Source organism: Mauremys mutica, chromosome 18 (genome assembly GCF_020497125.1).
Source record: "Mauremys mutica isolate MM-2020 ecotype Southern chromosome 18, ASM2049712v1, whole genome shotgun sequence".
Lineage (NCBI taxonomy): Eukaryota > Metazoa > Chordata > Testudines > Geoemydidae > Mauremys > Mauremys mutica.
In genome coordinates, this window is record NC_059089.1 from 18672205 (window position 1) to 18688146 (window position 15942).

General features: G+C 48.1%; 1 protein-coding gene across 1 annotated transcript in view; it reads left to right on the plus strand.

Moving 5' to 3' along the window:
- Positions 1–3745: 3745 nt before the first annotated feature.
- LAMC3 (laminin subunit gamma 3) overlaps positions 3746–15942 on the plus strand; it is a 43879-nt gene continuing 31682 nt past the window's right edge. Inside the window, exons 1-3 of the mRNA XM_044993018.1 lie at positions 3746–4153; positions 12377–12681; positions 14458–14588. Of these exons, the coding sequence (XP_044848953.1) occupies positions 3775–4153; positions 12377–12681; positions 14458–14588 (815 nt within the window). The 5' untranslated portion in view covers positions 3746–3774. The remainder of the gene's footprint in view (positions 4154–12376; positions 12682–14457; positions 14589–15942) is intronic.

A 15942-nucleotide genomic window follows, 5' to 3' on the forward strand; every position in this document is an offset into this window, starting at 1 on the left:
CTCCTCCACAATAAAAAAAAAAATTATCCATGGGACGAAAATGACTTTTTATTTAAAGGAGAAAAAAATGGAGCAAAGGGAAACATCAGCTGCTTTGCTACAGGCCATTTTGCCATGAGCAGCTGATGTGAAGTTTCTCAGCACTGGGAACTCTCCCTTCCTTGAGGATTCAGTTGCAGCTGTCAGAACTTGGGTCGATACATGCTAATGAGCCTTTGAAACTGCAGTGCTGTGGGAACGGCTTTTGGACTCCCTAAGACCTTGGTAATTCACAGCTAGTCTCCAGTGCTTTCTCCCCAGCGCTGAGAGAGAAGCTGTGAGACCAAAATAAATAAATAAGAACAAAAGAGAAGGCGAGGAAGGGAGTTTAAATTATAAATAAGGGCTAAGTTTCAAGAACCTTTCCAGAGTGCTTCTAAGGGCGAGTTAGTCTAACCAGGGAGCACTGCTGTGGGTAACTGAAATAGATTCTGGAAAAGCAAGGAGAGCTTGTCCAGAAGGGACAGTCTGTTCTCTGTCCTACTCCTTGCCTTGGCCATTGGCTTCTATTTATTTCTGAGTGCACTGATGGGTTTTCTTCTGCTCTGGTGCTTCAGGGAACGCATTGGTGAAGAGATGAATCTTGCAGTGAGGCCTGAAAATGGAAAAGGCTGGACACTTCCTGATCTCCTCAGGGAGAGTGCCTGGCCCCATGCTCTTGAAGGGTCTAGCAGCAGCTCCATCAAGTCTATGCTCTTTCAGCCAACATCCAGTTCCTTTCCCTTCCCTGACCCTATTCTTGAAGGTTGAGACCGAGGTGTATTGGCAGAACTGAATGGAGGGGGGTCTAGGCCTGGCATAGCAAGGGGTGTTGAAAGTCAAGGTTGATCTGCAAGGGACAAGCTGGAGGGTGAGGGGCTGTAATAGCTGGATGTTGTAGGATGGGATTGAGATGTCTTGGCAAAGCAGCGTGGAGGCCCAGGGCTAGGCTAGCTGGGGGTGCTCCGGGGCTGGAATGAGGTGCATGGACAGAGCTGCGTGGTGATGCTGGGATGGAATAAGTGGGGTTGAGCAGGTCTGGGGTGAGGTGCATTGGCAGAACTGTGCAACCTCAGCATAGAAGGTGGGTCCTGGATGTGACGGAGGTGCATTGGTAGAATTGTGTATGGGCCTTGGATACCTTTAGAGGTAAACATTGAGCTGTGTGTACTCCAGGGTAGAAGATACAACGTATGTGCTGCAAAGCTCAAAAACATTTGGGGACGCTGGCAGCTGGGGTGGGCGGGTTGTTCAGGTTGGAATCGCAGCCTCAGCCTCACGCCTGCCTGGCTGTAGGTAGCTTTATGTACTGGAGTCAGGTGCTGAAGTGGTTGGCATTGGGAGTGAAGTTCTCTTAGCAGGACTGAGTTGATGCTGTCATTTCCCCATGGGGAGGCTTACGCTGTCCAATAGCAGTACAGATGCATGAGCCAAACCAAGTGTCCGTGGCCATCAAAGTGTCTGTCTCCTCAGCTACTCTGTGTCTCAGCACCCACTTCTCCATCAGCACCCTTATGGCAAGCCATATCGAATTTAACAGCCAGGAGGTTCTGTAGACATTGCTCTTAAAAACACATAGAATGCAACAGAAAATGCAGACTTTTCCCATATTTTGTGACACATCCTACTGAATCCCAGTGTGGGCCACAAAGACTTATCTAAAATAACTGTTCTCTGGTAACTTCTGTAGGACTTTTCCACAAAAAACCTGAAACCTGCAGGAATGTCCAGAGGCTTCCTGTGGTGGATTATGAGTGGGGGAAGCCTAGCCAAGCTCCTAGCAAATCAGCCAGAGGCCAGCAGCTCCTTTCAGTCAGTGGCTGGGGACCCTTGGGTTCTGGAGGTAAGTCTCGGGCCTCGTCTCCACTGGGGATTTAGCCACAGGAGTAGCTGAACCGCGGTAGGTGCCCGTGTCCCAGTTCAACCCCTCAGCGGACACGCAGTGCACCAGAATGAACCATGACTTGCAAACCAAAATAAGCTGTTCCAGTGCAAGGACTGGGTTACGTGAGTGCGGCTTCTCTATGGTAGGCATTCGCACGACTGTTGCTACAGCGCTGTAACTATGTGACAAGACAAGACCTCAGCTGCTATGGGATGCAGGACTCTCACGTAGTGAATGCAGCCTGGGGATGATGTGGGTGCTTCCCCCATCGGCTGAGTCTGCTCTCAGTGCTGGCTCACTGGCTGATGGACACCAGGCTTCTTCTGGTCTCAATCTGAACCTCCCATGTCCCATGCCCACACAGCGTGTGCTGAGTAGCAAGTGTTTGGCCAGGATAGTACCATTTTGATTCACCCCGGGGCCGGTGCTCTAGGGCTGAGACCCCTCCTACAGTGCAGCCCTTTCACCTCTTGGTTTTAAATCCTCGACTGGGTGAGGAACTCATCAGAAATGTGTAGCACAAAGGCAGGTGAAGCAAAATGTTCTTTTTATCTGAGAAGCTGCTCAGGGAATCACGGCCTGGCGTGCCTTGTAACTCCCCTGGGCTCCTGCTCCCCGGTTCTGGTGACCTATTGTTCCTCTGAGCACCTCCATCCCACCCCAGTAGCATTTCCCTGCTAGTAACTAGACAGGGATTAACAATGATCCGTCTCTGCCACCTACTGGAGACACTTTTCAAGTCTGAGCCTCCCTAGAAGAAGAAGAAGTTACCTCACAACTCTTCAGAGCCCGGAGGCTTCCTTAAGTGTTTGGGGAAAGGGGCCTTGGAGCCCTCTGACTGCTCTGCTCAGTCTCACAAGAGGGAATGGGAATCCTGGAGTCCTGCACCCCAAACTTGCCTTCCTGAGGGAAACCAGAGAGGAGGAGTTTGGGCGTCTCAGCCCAGTCCCCAGTGGGAGAGAGCATGGCCATCACAAAACACAGTTCAGCACGGTTGGCGTCACTTGAATAACAAGGGTGCCGGAAGTTAGGGCAAAGGTGGTGTCTGAGTGAGGGGGTCCCTGCAAGCAAAACAATGCGGGAAGCCCCAAACTGGAACAGCAGGGATGCCCCCGGTCAGGATTGGGGAGCGCTGACGGTGCTGGGGGTGTGAGAGCCAAGGCAGAGCTAGGCATTGGGCTCAGTGACACCCAAAGTCTCCCCCACAACAAGAAATAGAGGGAGATTCTCCGTTTTCATGTAAAAAAAAGAAAAGGTTCTTTCTAGCCCTTTTCCTTGCAAAGAGCCTGGAAAATGTGAGGGATGTGAAACATTACAGAGCCATCACTGGGCTGAGGGGAACAGACTGCTGGGCCCTATTCTCCCAGCGGGGGCCCATACGCCCTTTATGTAAAATGAGTCGGGTTTGGGGGTCCCTTCCCAGAATTCTCTGGCCGGCCCTGTGCTTTGTCACAAAGGCCCACAGTGGGGAGACCAGGATGGGGGTGACAGGAGGTGGCAGGATAGGGGCTTCCAAGGATGTGCTGAAACTCTAGGTGCACCCCAACCACAGCCAGGACCAGGCACTTTTGGGGTATCCCTTGGCATCTATAGCTCCTGAGAGAAGAGGGGCTGTGGCCTCTTTCCGTCACTCCACGTCCAGTGAAGCCTCCATAGACCCTGGCGGGAATCTTGGGCCTACAGAAGGTAAATATGTTGCCTTGGATTTAAAAATAAGCCCGTTTTTTGGCATTTCCATCAGCATCCACAAGATGGAACCTGGAGCGAGTGGATCTGAGAGCGGGGCTGCTCTGGCAAAGGAGGAGGGACCTGCCAGAGTCTCCAGAGGCTGTGACTGAGAGAAGGAAGCTCAGTGTCCTCTGAGGCTCGCCATGGCACAGGTTCCTTGTCTGTGTGTCCTGGCCTTGCTGTCCCTCGGGCTGCGCCCTGCCGCAGCAGGCATGGACTCCTGCTACGACCCGCAGGGGCGGGCGCAGCGCTGCACGCCCGCCTTCGAGAATGCAGCCTTCGGCAGGGAGGTGTGGGCGACCAACACGTGCGGCTCCCCGCCCGAGGATTACTGCCTCCAGATGGGAGCCCGGGACGCCACCAAGCTGTGCCACCGCTGCGACGCGGGAGACCCCTTGCTCCACCACAACGCCACCTACCTGACCGACTTCCACAGCCAGGAGGACAGCACCTGGTGGCAGAGCCAGTCCATGGCTTTCGGGATACAGCACCCCAACTCTGTCAACATCACCCTGCACCTGGGTAAGCATGACCAGAACCACCCTTCCCAGGGAAACTGCTGCCGCCAAGGGAGCTGGCCCAGAATGGAGGGGTGCTGGAAAGAGAAGGCCCTGGAAGAGAAGAGACAGGTTGGCTGGTCTGATGATCTAGGATTGTCCTCCCTGCCCTGAGAGAGAGCGAAATCAAACACATGTATAGATAAGATTAAAAATGCGAGCGGGACCTGTGGGAGGCAGGATGGCCAGGAGAGCCAGGCTGAGTCCCCCACTCCACCGTTCCCTGCGTGAGCTGCATCTTGGCAGGGGGTTGGACTAGGTGACCCTGGCGGTCCCTTCTAACCTTGCGTTTCTATGACTCTGTGACGTTGGCCCACGCCATCAGAGGGGTGACTGCAGTTCACGCAGGCATTCCCATGCTGGCTTTACACTAGTTACTGTGGATAAAAGGAGCGGTGAAGATGGCCCATCCTGGGCCAACCATGCAAGTATGTACCCAGGGTCCCGGTCAGGCTTGTACAGCCTGTGCGCCCTCGTCTTCACTGCTATTTTTAGCCATGCAACTGGATTAAAGCTAGTGCATGTGTGCATGTTGCAGTCACCCCTCGGATTGCGGTGTAGACGTACCCTTAGCCTCTGCGTGCCTCAGTTCTCCACCTATACAATGGGGATAACAGCACTTCCCTGCCTTTCAGGTGCTGGGAGGATAAATGCGTTAAAGACAGTGCGTTTCTCTGGCGCTGCGGTGATGGGAACCAGATAAGAACCTATCTAGAAATAGCTGAGCCCATAGTGAAGTGGGGCAGGGCACTGGAAAGCCGGGTTTGTTTCTGGCGGTGAGGAGGGGGCAGGCTGCATAGGGCCCTGCCGACTGAATAGGCTAATGTGATCCAGAAGGCGTGTGAGTCCCGAACAGGCAAAGACGCCTTTGCCATACTGCTGTTTGCCAGCTGCATTTGTCCAGCCTCCAAACACCTGTGGACGGATCATAGGCTGTATCCTAAGTCTTTGCACTTCTTTAGCACTTGCCATCCATGATCTCATAGCACTTTAGGAGGAGTAACTAGTGGAGCTGCATTCAGCTCCTGTGCCAACCGTCAGTATTATGATCTCCAGCTCACAGATGAGGAAACCGAGGCACAGAAAAGTGAAGCAACTTGCCCAAGGCCACACAGTCAATCAGTGGCAGAGCAGAGAGTAGGTCACAATAATTTTGACTCCCAGTCCAATGTGGTAACAACATGCCCCTTTTTCTCTCATAGGGAAAAATCACTATTTTCCGTAGAGTTATATGTTGAATTAAATGTATTGCACGGGTGTGTAAAAGAGATGGGGTTCTGTATAGGCAATAACACTCGGGTATTCAAAGTAGTCACCAACGGTTGAAGGTGTATGATCGCTTGTGCTTCTTATTTAAAGCTGTGTATTATGGGCCTGGTTCAGCAATGTTCTCCTTTAGTTTTACAGTACCGTGTCTCTCCATTGACTTCAATGCAGTTCCAAGGGTGTAAAAACTAGACTAACATCGTGGTGAATCGATTCCTAGAGGATAGGTCTTCAACTGGTGTAAAGGCGCATAGCTCCGATTTCAATGGAGCTACGCCAGTTTCCACCAACTGAAGATCTGGCCCATAGATTTCAGATATTCTAAAACGGTCCCACTTTTTCAGCAGTTAAAATGTAAGGGCTCGTGCCTTCTATTATAAATAAAACGTAAAAGGTTTCCCTGCTATATAAACTCTCCTGGCAATTAGCCAGCTCTGCAAATATTTTCATTCTTTCATATCCTGCCATCCACATTCTGAATACAAGAGATTACAGAGAGTCATTGTCAGAGCTAAACAAATAATAAACAGTAATAATAACAGCCAAAAGCTGTCACGATGTGTCTCTGTTTAGCTTGGGCTACTCTTCGGGGACACGCACCAATGCACCAATGGAAGTAGTCCATAGCACCGCTTCTGCAAAGCCATCAGGGTGGACGGTTCGTGCTGTGGCCACTGATTCCTAAGGGAACAGTGGGGGTTAAGGGAGGAGGGAGACAGGAGCAGCTTGTTTCCAAGAGAGGTCACTCCTTTCCCAGCCCCCCGTGAACAGGCAGGCAGACATCTGTTCTGAATCGCCGGGAAGTTAGGACTGGGCTTCCTGCCTGGGATGAAAGGCGACGCTGGAGGAGCCGAGAAGCACTCGTTCCACCTCCATAAAACCGGTTTTTCCTTTTACAGCTTCATAGATTGTAAGGCCATAAGGGATCACTGTGATCATCTAGTCTGATGTCCTGCATCAGACAGACCCAAGACTTCCCAGAACTAATTCCTGCTTAAACTAGAGCGAATCTTTTAGACAAATATCCAGTCTTGCTTTGAAAAAAATCCAGTGATGAGAAATCCACCACAGCCACTGTTAAGTTGTCCCAACGGCTCACTACCCTCACTGGTAAAAAAAACTTTTGCACCTTATTTCCCCTGTGAATGTGCCTCGCTTCAACTTCCAGCCAGTGGCTCTTGTGATAGCTTTGTCTGCTAGACTGAAGAGACCTCTGTTATCAAATGTGTCTTCCCCATGTAGGTATTTAATAGACTGTGACCAAGTCATCTCTTAACCTCTTTGTTAAACATTAAAAAGCAGCCAATCCATCCAGGCCAGGGGATCAGAGCTAACCCTAACCGTAAACTTAATAGATTGAACTCCTTGAGTTTTTCAATATAAGGCATGTTTCCCAATCCCTTAATTATTCTTGTGGTTCTTCTCTGAATTCTCTCCAAGTTTCCCCCACCCCACAACATCCTTCTTGAACTATTGACACCAGAACTGGACACAGTATTCCAGCAGTGGTCACACCAGTGCCACATAGAGGTAAAATAACCTCTGCACTCCTACTCGATACTCCCCTGATTATACATCCAAGGATCATATTAGCCCTTTGGCCACAGCATCAAACTGGAAGCACATGTTCAGCTGATTATCCCCTCAAATCCTTTCCAGAATCATTGCATCCCAAGATAGAGTTCCCCATCCTATAAGTATCTCCTACGTTCTTTGTTCCTAGATGTGACTTTACATTTGATCTTATTAATATGCATAATTGCTTGCACCCAGCTTTCCAAGGGATCTGGATTGCTCTGTGTCAGTGACCTGTCCGCTTCATTATTTACCTCTCCCTCAGTCTTTATCTGCCAACTTTATTAGTAATGATTTTATGTGTTCTAGGTAATTGATAAATTACCTTGTTAAATAGCATAGGACCCCACTAGAAACACACCTGATTATTCCCTGGTTAACATTTATATTTTGTGACCTATCCCTTAGCCAGTTTTTAATCCATTTAATTGTGCCATGTTTTTGTACTGTTTTAGATTCTAAATCAGAATGGTGTGTTGTACCAAGTCAAATGCCTTACAGAAAATGAAGTATATTACACTGCTGTTATTACCTGTATATCAACCAAACTTGTAATCTCATCAGAAAAGATGATGACTTGGTTTGAGATCTATTTTCCATAAACCCATGTTAATTAGCATTATTTATATTACCCACCTTTAATTCTTTATTAACTGAGTCCTGTAGCACCTGTTTTTTGACTGGCTTTTCCTGTTTACCCTTTTAAATATTGACACAACAGCAGCTTTGTTTTAATCCCCTGGAACTTCGTTAGTGTTCCAAGAATGATTGAAAATCAACATTAATGGGCCAGAGTGCTCCTCGGCCAGCTCTTTTAAAACTCCTGCATGAAAGTTAACTGGACCTGTTGATTTAAAAATGTCTAGCTTCAGTAGCTACTTTTTAACACCCTCCTTATAATCTATGAAACATCTCCCCATGCCTAAGAGGAGGAAGGAGGAGCCAATTTGACTCCTAGGGATGGATCCTTGTGTAGCAACTATTCATGTCATTGAGGACTAATGTGTGGCTTCTCAATCTGAGGGCACTGCTGAGCGTGTAGGTGGATGTGACATTCATATATTACAATAATGCTCAGCCCATCTATAGTCCTTTTCATCCAGAGACCTCAAATAGTTTTACTGACTTAAACAATTTAGCCTCCCAGCCTGGTGGATCTTTTTCATTTTACAGATAAGCAAACTAAGACCCAAAGAGTAAGCAGCAGAGCTGGGAAAAGAATCAGGAGTCCTGTCTCCCTTTCTCCTCCTCTAACCGTCACATCGTGCAGCGTGCGGTGCTCATTTTCTTCCTTGTGCACACAACGTTTGCTGCATGTCAGTTCTTTTACTTCTTCCCTCCCCTCTGCCCCTGCTGGGCTACTAAAGGAAAATCCTTATGTGCCAGAATTTTTGTTGGTGCTAGCCACGTCTGTAGTCAAACGAATGATCACAGATTCTCACGAGAGTAATGAGAACAGAGTCTGGCCCATTAATTTTATCCCAGTGTCTTGGACCAAGAGCAAACTCCAAAACCTTCTCTGATGTGCAGTCTTTTATTAATCTGATAGCCTGGAGATTGAACCGGGGATCTCCAATTCCCGCTGCTACCGCCATGTCCTACTTAGCTGGAATCCAAGCTGATTCTATGAGGGTCATTCAATGGTTGTTTATTGACACAGTGCAGAGACTAGCTCCCCTCCCAGAGGAAATTGTTCTGCGCATTGACTGCTGTGACCCCCTGTTGTTTTGGTAGACGCCCCCAAGGAATTTCCTGTCTGGGAATAAACCCACCCAACATGTCTGGAATTCCACCCAAAAGACCTTCAGGAGTCCTACATGGAATCAAGGTTTGAGCATCATCAAGGCAAGCTTCACCAGCACTGCCTGTCCAGTGTGCCTCTGCCAAGGGTGGATTGATTTAAATCACCACTTTTAATCATGATTTAAACAGCATGGAGGAAACTTTGATTTAAACCATCAATTTTTAATCTTGATTTGCACTTATACTTAGTTGTTTTTTTCTTCCTAAAGAAGACTTGATTCTCATTGGTTGGTAACCACTGAATCATGTTGATTTGCAACTAAATATAGTCTTTAGCCTAAATTTGGCGCTGCTTTTTTGCTAACCAGGACAATACTCTATATCTATACATATCTCTTTAAGCAATTTTATAGCTTAACATACGTGTATTCAGATTTGCAATTTTTACTTTTTTTATTGTTAGAAATGGTGACTGATGCATTTCTTATTTACTAGGTGAGAATTCTTTTTTTTACTAATGATTTGCATCAAGCTGTTTGGAGAGAAACTGAAATTAAATTAAATTAAATGCACAAAAACACTTAATTTTTTTTAAATTAGTTAAATTAAGCCTTCAAGGTGCTGGATGCACAAGAAAAAAAGTTAATCAAAACATCTTTTGCATTTAAAACTAACTTATTAAACAAAGGAAGTGTTATCTGTAGTTAGTGAATTAAGCAGATTCTTTCTGATCACCATGTCCTTCAAGATTTTAGAACTAGTAGATCTCATCCCCTCACTTCTCGCTTTCATTCATAAATTGGGAGAGGAAAACAAATTTTTCTAATGTTTCAACTCTCACTCAGTTTCTTGACTTTGAATTAATTAGTCATTGAGCTGAACAAGTTGAATAAACTGAAATGAAGAAAATATTCTCACTGCATCTGCAGAAGAGGCTAATACTGTCAAAAGCTGGTTTTGCACTTCAACAAACTGTGGTTCCAGGTGCTGAGACAGTGACTTCCACCAGCTCAGTGGTTTGACTTTTGCCTAAAACTTTGTCAGCAAACATGTACTGCCTAATATTAATTTTTAAAGTTTAATTTACATGATTTTAATCAATCATAGTAAGTTTACTCCATAACATGTGTTGTCATAATTTCAAATTTAAATAGGTTTATTTTTTAAAATAAAACTGTATTTAAATTAAACAAAAAAATCTGATTTTTATTATTATTTTTCATCATCCAATTTTATCCACCGTGGCCTCAATCTGGACCTGGAGGGAGGTCTCCTGCCCCACCCCGGCCAATCCTGAGCCTCCGCAGAGAACACCAGTTAGAGCTAGTTGTCATGGTGGTTTGTGTTATGCCTCCCTGGGAACTAGACTGAGACCCACCAAACCTAAGGAACTCTCACAAAAGACACTAGAAATGCATTATTTCTCGCTGGTGAAATGTAGGTACATCTGCAAGAGCGATGAGTCGGAAGCAGGTCAGTGAGCACAGAACCCAGCCGTGGATAAAGAGCCCCCACTAGGATCAATTTAGAAAGCTTCCAGAGGGTGGAAGGCAACCACAGAGGAAGCGCAGAGTCAGAACAGACAGAGAAGAGAGAGTATGGGTACAACAGCCATGCTGGGCCCAATCCTCAGCGGTGCTCAGCTCCCACTGAACTCAATGGGTGTTCAGCACTCAGCACCTTGCAAGAGTCACCCCACAGGGTGGGGTTGTCTCCAAGGCAGAGCTGTTGCTGTCAACCTTCCCCTAACACTTGCTGCCTCCTTGCGAGGTTATCAGCAAATCTCTCCTGAAGACAGAACTGCAAACAGTAGTCAAGTTTCTGTGACGACAAACAAGAATCTGGCCACTGCTGTACGGCTCTGATCCATGGCAGATTCTTCCCTCTGCAGCCCGGCGGTAGCCTGAGTTAGCTCCACTCCCCGACAGCATTCTTACAAAGTCACAGCCCGTAGCCAACATAATTCATATGGGTCTAATTAAAGGCTGTTTTTTCTTAGTCCCCAAATAACCCATCTGACATTCCGGACTCATTATCTTTTCCAACAAAGTTAAAACCTTGTAGGGGATTGTTTTGTACTATCAATAGTGGTATAATTATGGAAGAACCAGCTCTCGGATTTGGACCCAGTCCTTTGTCTCTGGCAATTAAGCAGTTTGATATTTTTATTCTTTTTTCTCACTTATGTTTTCAATAAGCGATTGTAGTGGTGGATCAACTGCCCTGAGGGCCTGGAACCCCCTCTGTTTATCCTCATTGCAGCCTCCTCCGCATGCCGCTCCGTCAGCGGGTGGTGTCAACCTTCACTCGAAAGGCCAACAAGGGAGTTGAGTCTCCATGGTCCACTGAGTCCTCCAGATCTTTTCCTAACCCTACCCTGGAGGAGGCCAGTCAGTGATGGTGGGCCTGGTTCTCCTCTCCCTTACGCTGGTTTTACAGCAGTCTAGCTTCATTGGATCAGCTCTTCAGCCGCTGTAAATCAGCGTAGCTCCATTGACTTCACCATCTGAGGAGCTGGCTCATTGACTTCAGTGAAGTTTATTCCTGACTCATACGGGTGTGAGTGAGCTCAAAATTGGGCCTTTTTGTGTGTGCGTGGGATGCTTGTCTGCTGGAATCTGGCTTGAGACCCAGCAAACCCATTTTGCAGAGATCACTGAGCATCTATTGGATGGCAATGACCTCGAGCTAGGCTGGATTTCAGCTGGCACCTGAGAAGGTGAGTGTCTTGTCTGGGTGCCAGCTCTGATCCTCTGACCTGGATGGATTGGCGGCTTTTTAATGTTCAGCGTCCTCCTTCCCATCATTGGCATGAACCAGCACCGGAAGAGCAGCTGCAAAGCTGTCTTTGGGCTGACGTATCTCTACATCCGTCAAGAGAAACAGAGGGAGAGAAAATAAATGTGTTGCTTTAAACAGCAAAAGCAGAAGATGTCAGGGACACTGTGCTGGCTGGGTCACTATGAGCTGGTGTTGTCCAGGGGAATCCAAGGTGCGACTGGAATCCGTGTGAGCAAGAATTTCCTGCCTGGTGTTGATGTGAGGCGTGTCCAGGAGAGGAGGCATTTGCTCATCCCTGCCCCGACAATTGGGGACGGACCTGCTCTGATGGCTCATGCCTCTGGGGTAGCTTCTCTGTAAAACATTCCCTTTTCTAGCATTTAAAATGTGGGTGTGAATTTTGTACTGGTAAGAAGAGTGTCAGAATGACAGACCTGAAGTCCTCTGTGTATTCACAGAACATCTACAGCACAGGGCGGGCCTCAGGACTCCTGGGTTTTATCCCCAACTGCTCCAGTAATTCCTTTCCCTTGGAAAAATCACTTCATCAGCTCTCTTGAACCTCAGTCTCTGCAGCTGTAACACAGGGATAATGTTACACCTCTGCATTTAGAAGTACAGGTCACAGGTTCCTCAAGGCACAACATATGGGGTTAGCATGGGCAATAAGTCAGTTACCCCATAGCATGAATGACCTATGTCAGCAGATTTTTTGCAAGCATTTGTAGCTCCTGAAATTGGTGGTACCCAAAGAGAGATGTACAGGCTGTGGGTGAGCTCTTTGCACCTAACTACATTGCCTTCTCTTCTCCTCCTTCTTCAGGGAAGTCCTATGAAATCACCTATGTGCGGCTGAAGTTTCACACAAGCCGGCCAGAGAGCTTTGCTATTTACAAACGCAGCCGTGTGGACGGGCCCTGGATCCCATACCAGTACTACAGCGCCTCCTGTGGGAAGACCTACCGGAAGCAAGAGCGGCAGTACCTGCGGCCTGGTGAGGATGAGCAGGTGGCCTTCTGCACTGAGGAGTTCAGCGACATCTCCCCACTGAGCGGAGGGAACGTGGCCTTCTCCACCCTGGAGGGCCGGCCCAGCGCCTACAGCTTTGACAGGAGCCCTGTGCTACAGGTACTGGGCTCAGGGTTGGAGGTGGCCATGTGTGGCCAGTAGACCGGGTGACTCAGGGGAGTTGGCATTGGGAACTGTGCTTGGAGAGCTGCAATGTCGTTAGCGCTCAGGTCCCATGGGGGCACGCACATTAGAAATATCTGGTGAGATAAAAAGAGAGATTCCGCTCTTAGTTCCATTCTGCTCCGATGTGAGTGTATGTGTGTGTGTGAATGTACAGATGTGCAATATGTGCCTGAGCTGGATTTATAGGGGTCTGATGGACCATGCTCAGTTGGCCCAAACTCTGATCCACCAAGCCCATGGCGACTAACCTCCAACACCCTAGTGGAATGGATCGTGCTAGGCTGGCCTTAATCCAGTTCTTCCAGACTCTCGTTGGCTAACCCCATTCCCCAACACCATAGGGAGGTCTGCACTGGAGCTGGAAGGTGTAATTCCCAGCTTGAGTAGACATACCCACTCTAGCTGTGCCTGAACTAGTGCACTAAAAATAGCAGCATGGCTGCGGTGGATAAGTGGCAGGATGGCCCAACTGCCCCGTACGATGCAGTCCGAGAGCCTAGGCTAGCCCTTCAGTCACCATGGCTACACTTCTGTTTTTAGTGCACTAGCTCAATCAGAGCTAGAGTGGGTATGTCTACTTGACTGGAAATTACCCATTCCAATGTAGACATACCCTGGGACTCAAAACATCCAGTCTTTGTTCAACTTCATAGTCTAAGGTTCTCTCTCATTTTGCTACCAATATTGGGAACTAGGGTTGTGTCCAGGCACCAGGCCTAAGGTTGGACCACACTGTGCTCTCAAAGGGACTCAAAGGTGGTGGAAAGCCCATACTCAGGGGGCTTAGTGGAGAGGATACACCCTATACACTGGCTGCAGAACATCCCCTTCAGTTCCCATCAATTCTCTCATGGAACGTTAACGTTCCAGTCTCTGGCTTTATAGCATCTGATTTTGTGGCAGCTCCCTCAGCGAACCTCCTCCTGACTGGATCCCTCGGAGAGATGATTTTTACAAATGTCAGATCTTCTGCTCCAGCTCTGTGCAGAGGACGGAGGTCTCTGATGAAGGGGTGGGGGAGAAGTAGAGAAGCTGCAGAGTGACCCCGCTGGTGCCTGCTGCCCTCGTGCCCTGGGAAGACACAGAGCAAAGTCCTCATCACACACATTCTCCCAGGAGCAAGGAGGAAAATTGTTCTCCATAAACCAATCGAAAGCCAGCCATTACCAGCAGTGACCCAAAATGGACCTGGACCAGAATCTCAGGTCCAAACACACTTGCGTTTTGAAGACATTTGGATCCTAAATTTTATCTAATGTATCCATCATTCATTAGGTCACCTATCACCGGGGCATCTGAGCGCCTTCCATCTCAATGGGTCAAATCCCCCAAAGTTCCCAAAACATTGGCTATTTTGAAACTGGGATCCAATGTCAGGTCTTGGGCCCCTCTCCGCTGCCAGCCAAGTGGGGAGAACATTTCAGGGCCTCCCTCTGCACGGGAGGACATGGTGCTGATGGAGAGAAGACCAGTTCATGCCACACCTGGACTGCACGATTTCTGGCATGTGCACGTGTGTGTCTAAGCAGCATGAAGGTTCGATTAATTAAGGGGAGGACTTAGTACTATACACATGGTGGTGCCTAAAGATGGTGTGGGATGGTTCTGCTGCCTCTGCTCCCTCTTGTAAAGGGGCTGCTGAACCCCCACAGGGTGATGTGTTTGCTTGGGCCACTCACCAACAGCTCTTTTGTGGCCTGAATTCCTCAGGAGTGGGTGACCGGCACTGACCTGCTCATCTCCTTGAACCGGCTCAACACGTTTGGGGACGACATCTTCAAGGATCCCAAGGTGCTGCAGTCCTACTATTATGCCATCTCTGACTTCTCGGTCGGCGGCAGGTAAGGCGTGGCTGGGGCATGAGGAGAAGAGGTGGAAGGAGGGGTGTTCTTGTGATTAAGGCATGGGATGGGGAGTCAGGACTCCTGGGTTCTGCCTCCAGCTCTGAGAAGATGTGATCGGGACAACCCATTTAATCTCCTTGGTCCTCAGTTTCACCATTTGTAAAATGGAGATGATGGTACAGAGGGAGGATGGGAGACTTAATGCCCTTTGAGATCCTCAGATGAGAGGCACTTACACTCCAGTTCCCCTTGTTTAAGCAGCGCAGTCCCTATTTTGCACATGGGGGTTACAGTGGCTCACAATCTAAACAGGAGTCAACAGTGTAACACTGTTTCAAAAAAAGTGAACATCATTCTGGGCTGTATTAGCAGGAGTCCAGCAAGCATGATGCAAGAAGTAATTTTTCTGCTCTACTCTGCCCTGATAAGGCCTCAGCTGGAGTTCTGTGTCCAGTTCTGGGCAAGGTGCCTCAAGAAAGATGTGGACAAATTGGAGACAGTCCAGAGGAAAGCAACAGAAATTATTAAGAGGCCTAGAAAACCTGACCTATGAGGAAAGACTGAAAAACATTAGGTTTGTTTAGTTTGGAGAAGAGAAGACTGAGGGGACACATAAGTCTTCAAGTACATAAAGAGGATAATAAATTGTCCTTATCTGCAGAGGACTGAACAAGAAGTAATGGGCTTAAATTGCAACAAGGGAGATTTAGGTTAGAAATAGGAAAAACTTCCCAACTGTCAGGGTCTTTAAGCACTGGAACAAATTACCTGGAGAGGTTGTGGAATCTCTGGCAGTTTTTAAGAACAGGTTAGACAAACACCTGTCGGGGATGGTCTAAATAATACTTAGTCCTGCCTCTGCAAGGGACTGAACTAGATGACCTATTGAGGTCCTTTTCAGGCCTATGCTTCTGGGATTATACTTGCCATCTTCCCTCCCAGTCCCTCCAGAAAGCCCATGAATCTCAATGGACTCAGAAAGCGTGTCGCTCTGTCTCTGCCCAAAGTCCCCAGTACCAGCTCCCAGGTGCTGGGGCTGCATGGATGTTCTCATTATCCGATGGAAGAGGAACTTCAGGAGGCAGCAGGCAGGCACTCAAGGGAGATGGCTCTCCAGTAAAGAGGACCTGGCAGGGGAACAGGCTGTGGAAGGCTGCTCATGTGTGGAGCAGGCTTTGTCCTGCTTGTATATGGTGCACGGTTTGTATTCAATGCGTAGAGCATTTACACGGCCCAAGCAGTTGGATCATGGAGCTCTGGGCTGCCAGTCAGGATCTGAAAACTATTGTGGGAGAAACAAACCCTCGGCTCCCATGCTACGCCTTCGCAGAGTGAGCTCCAAACAAAGTCC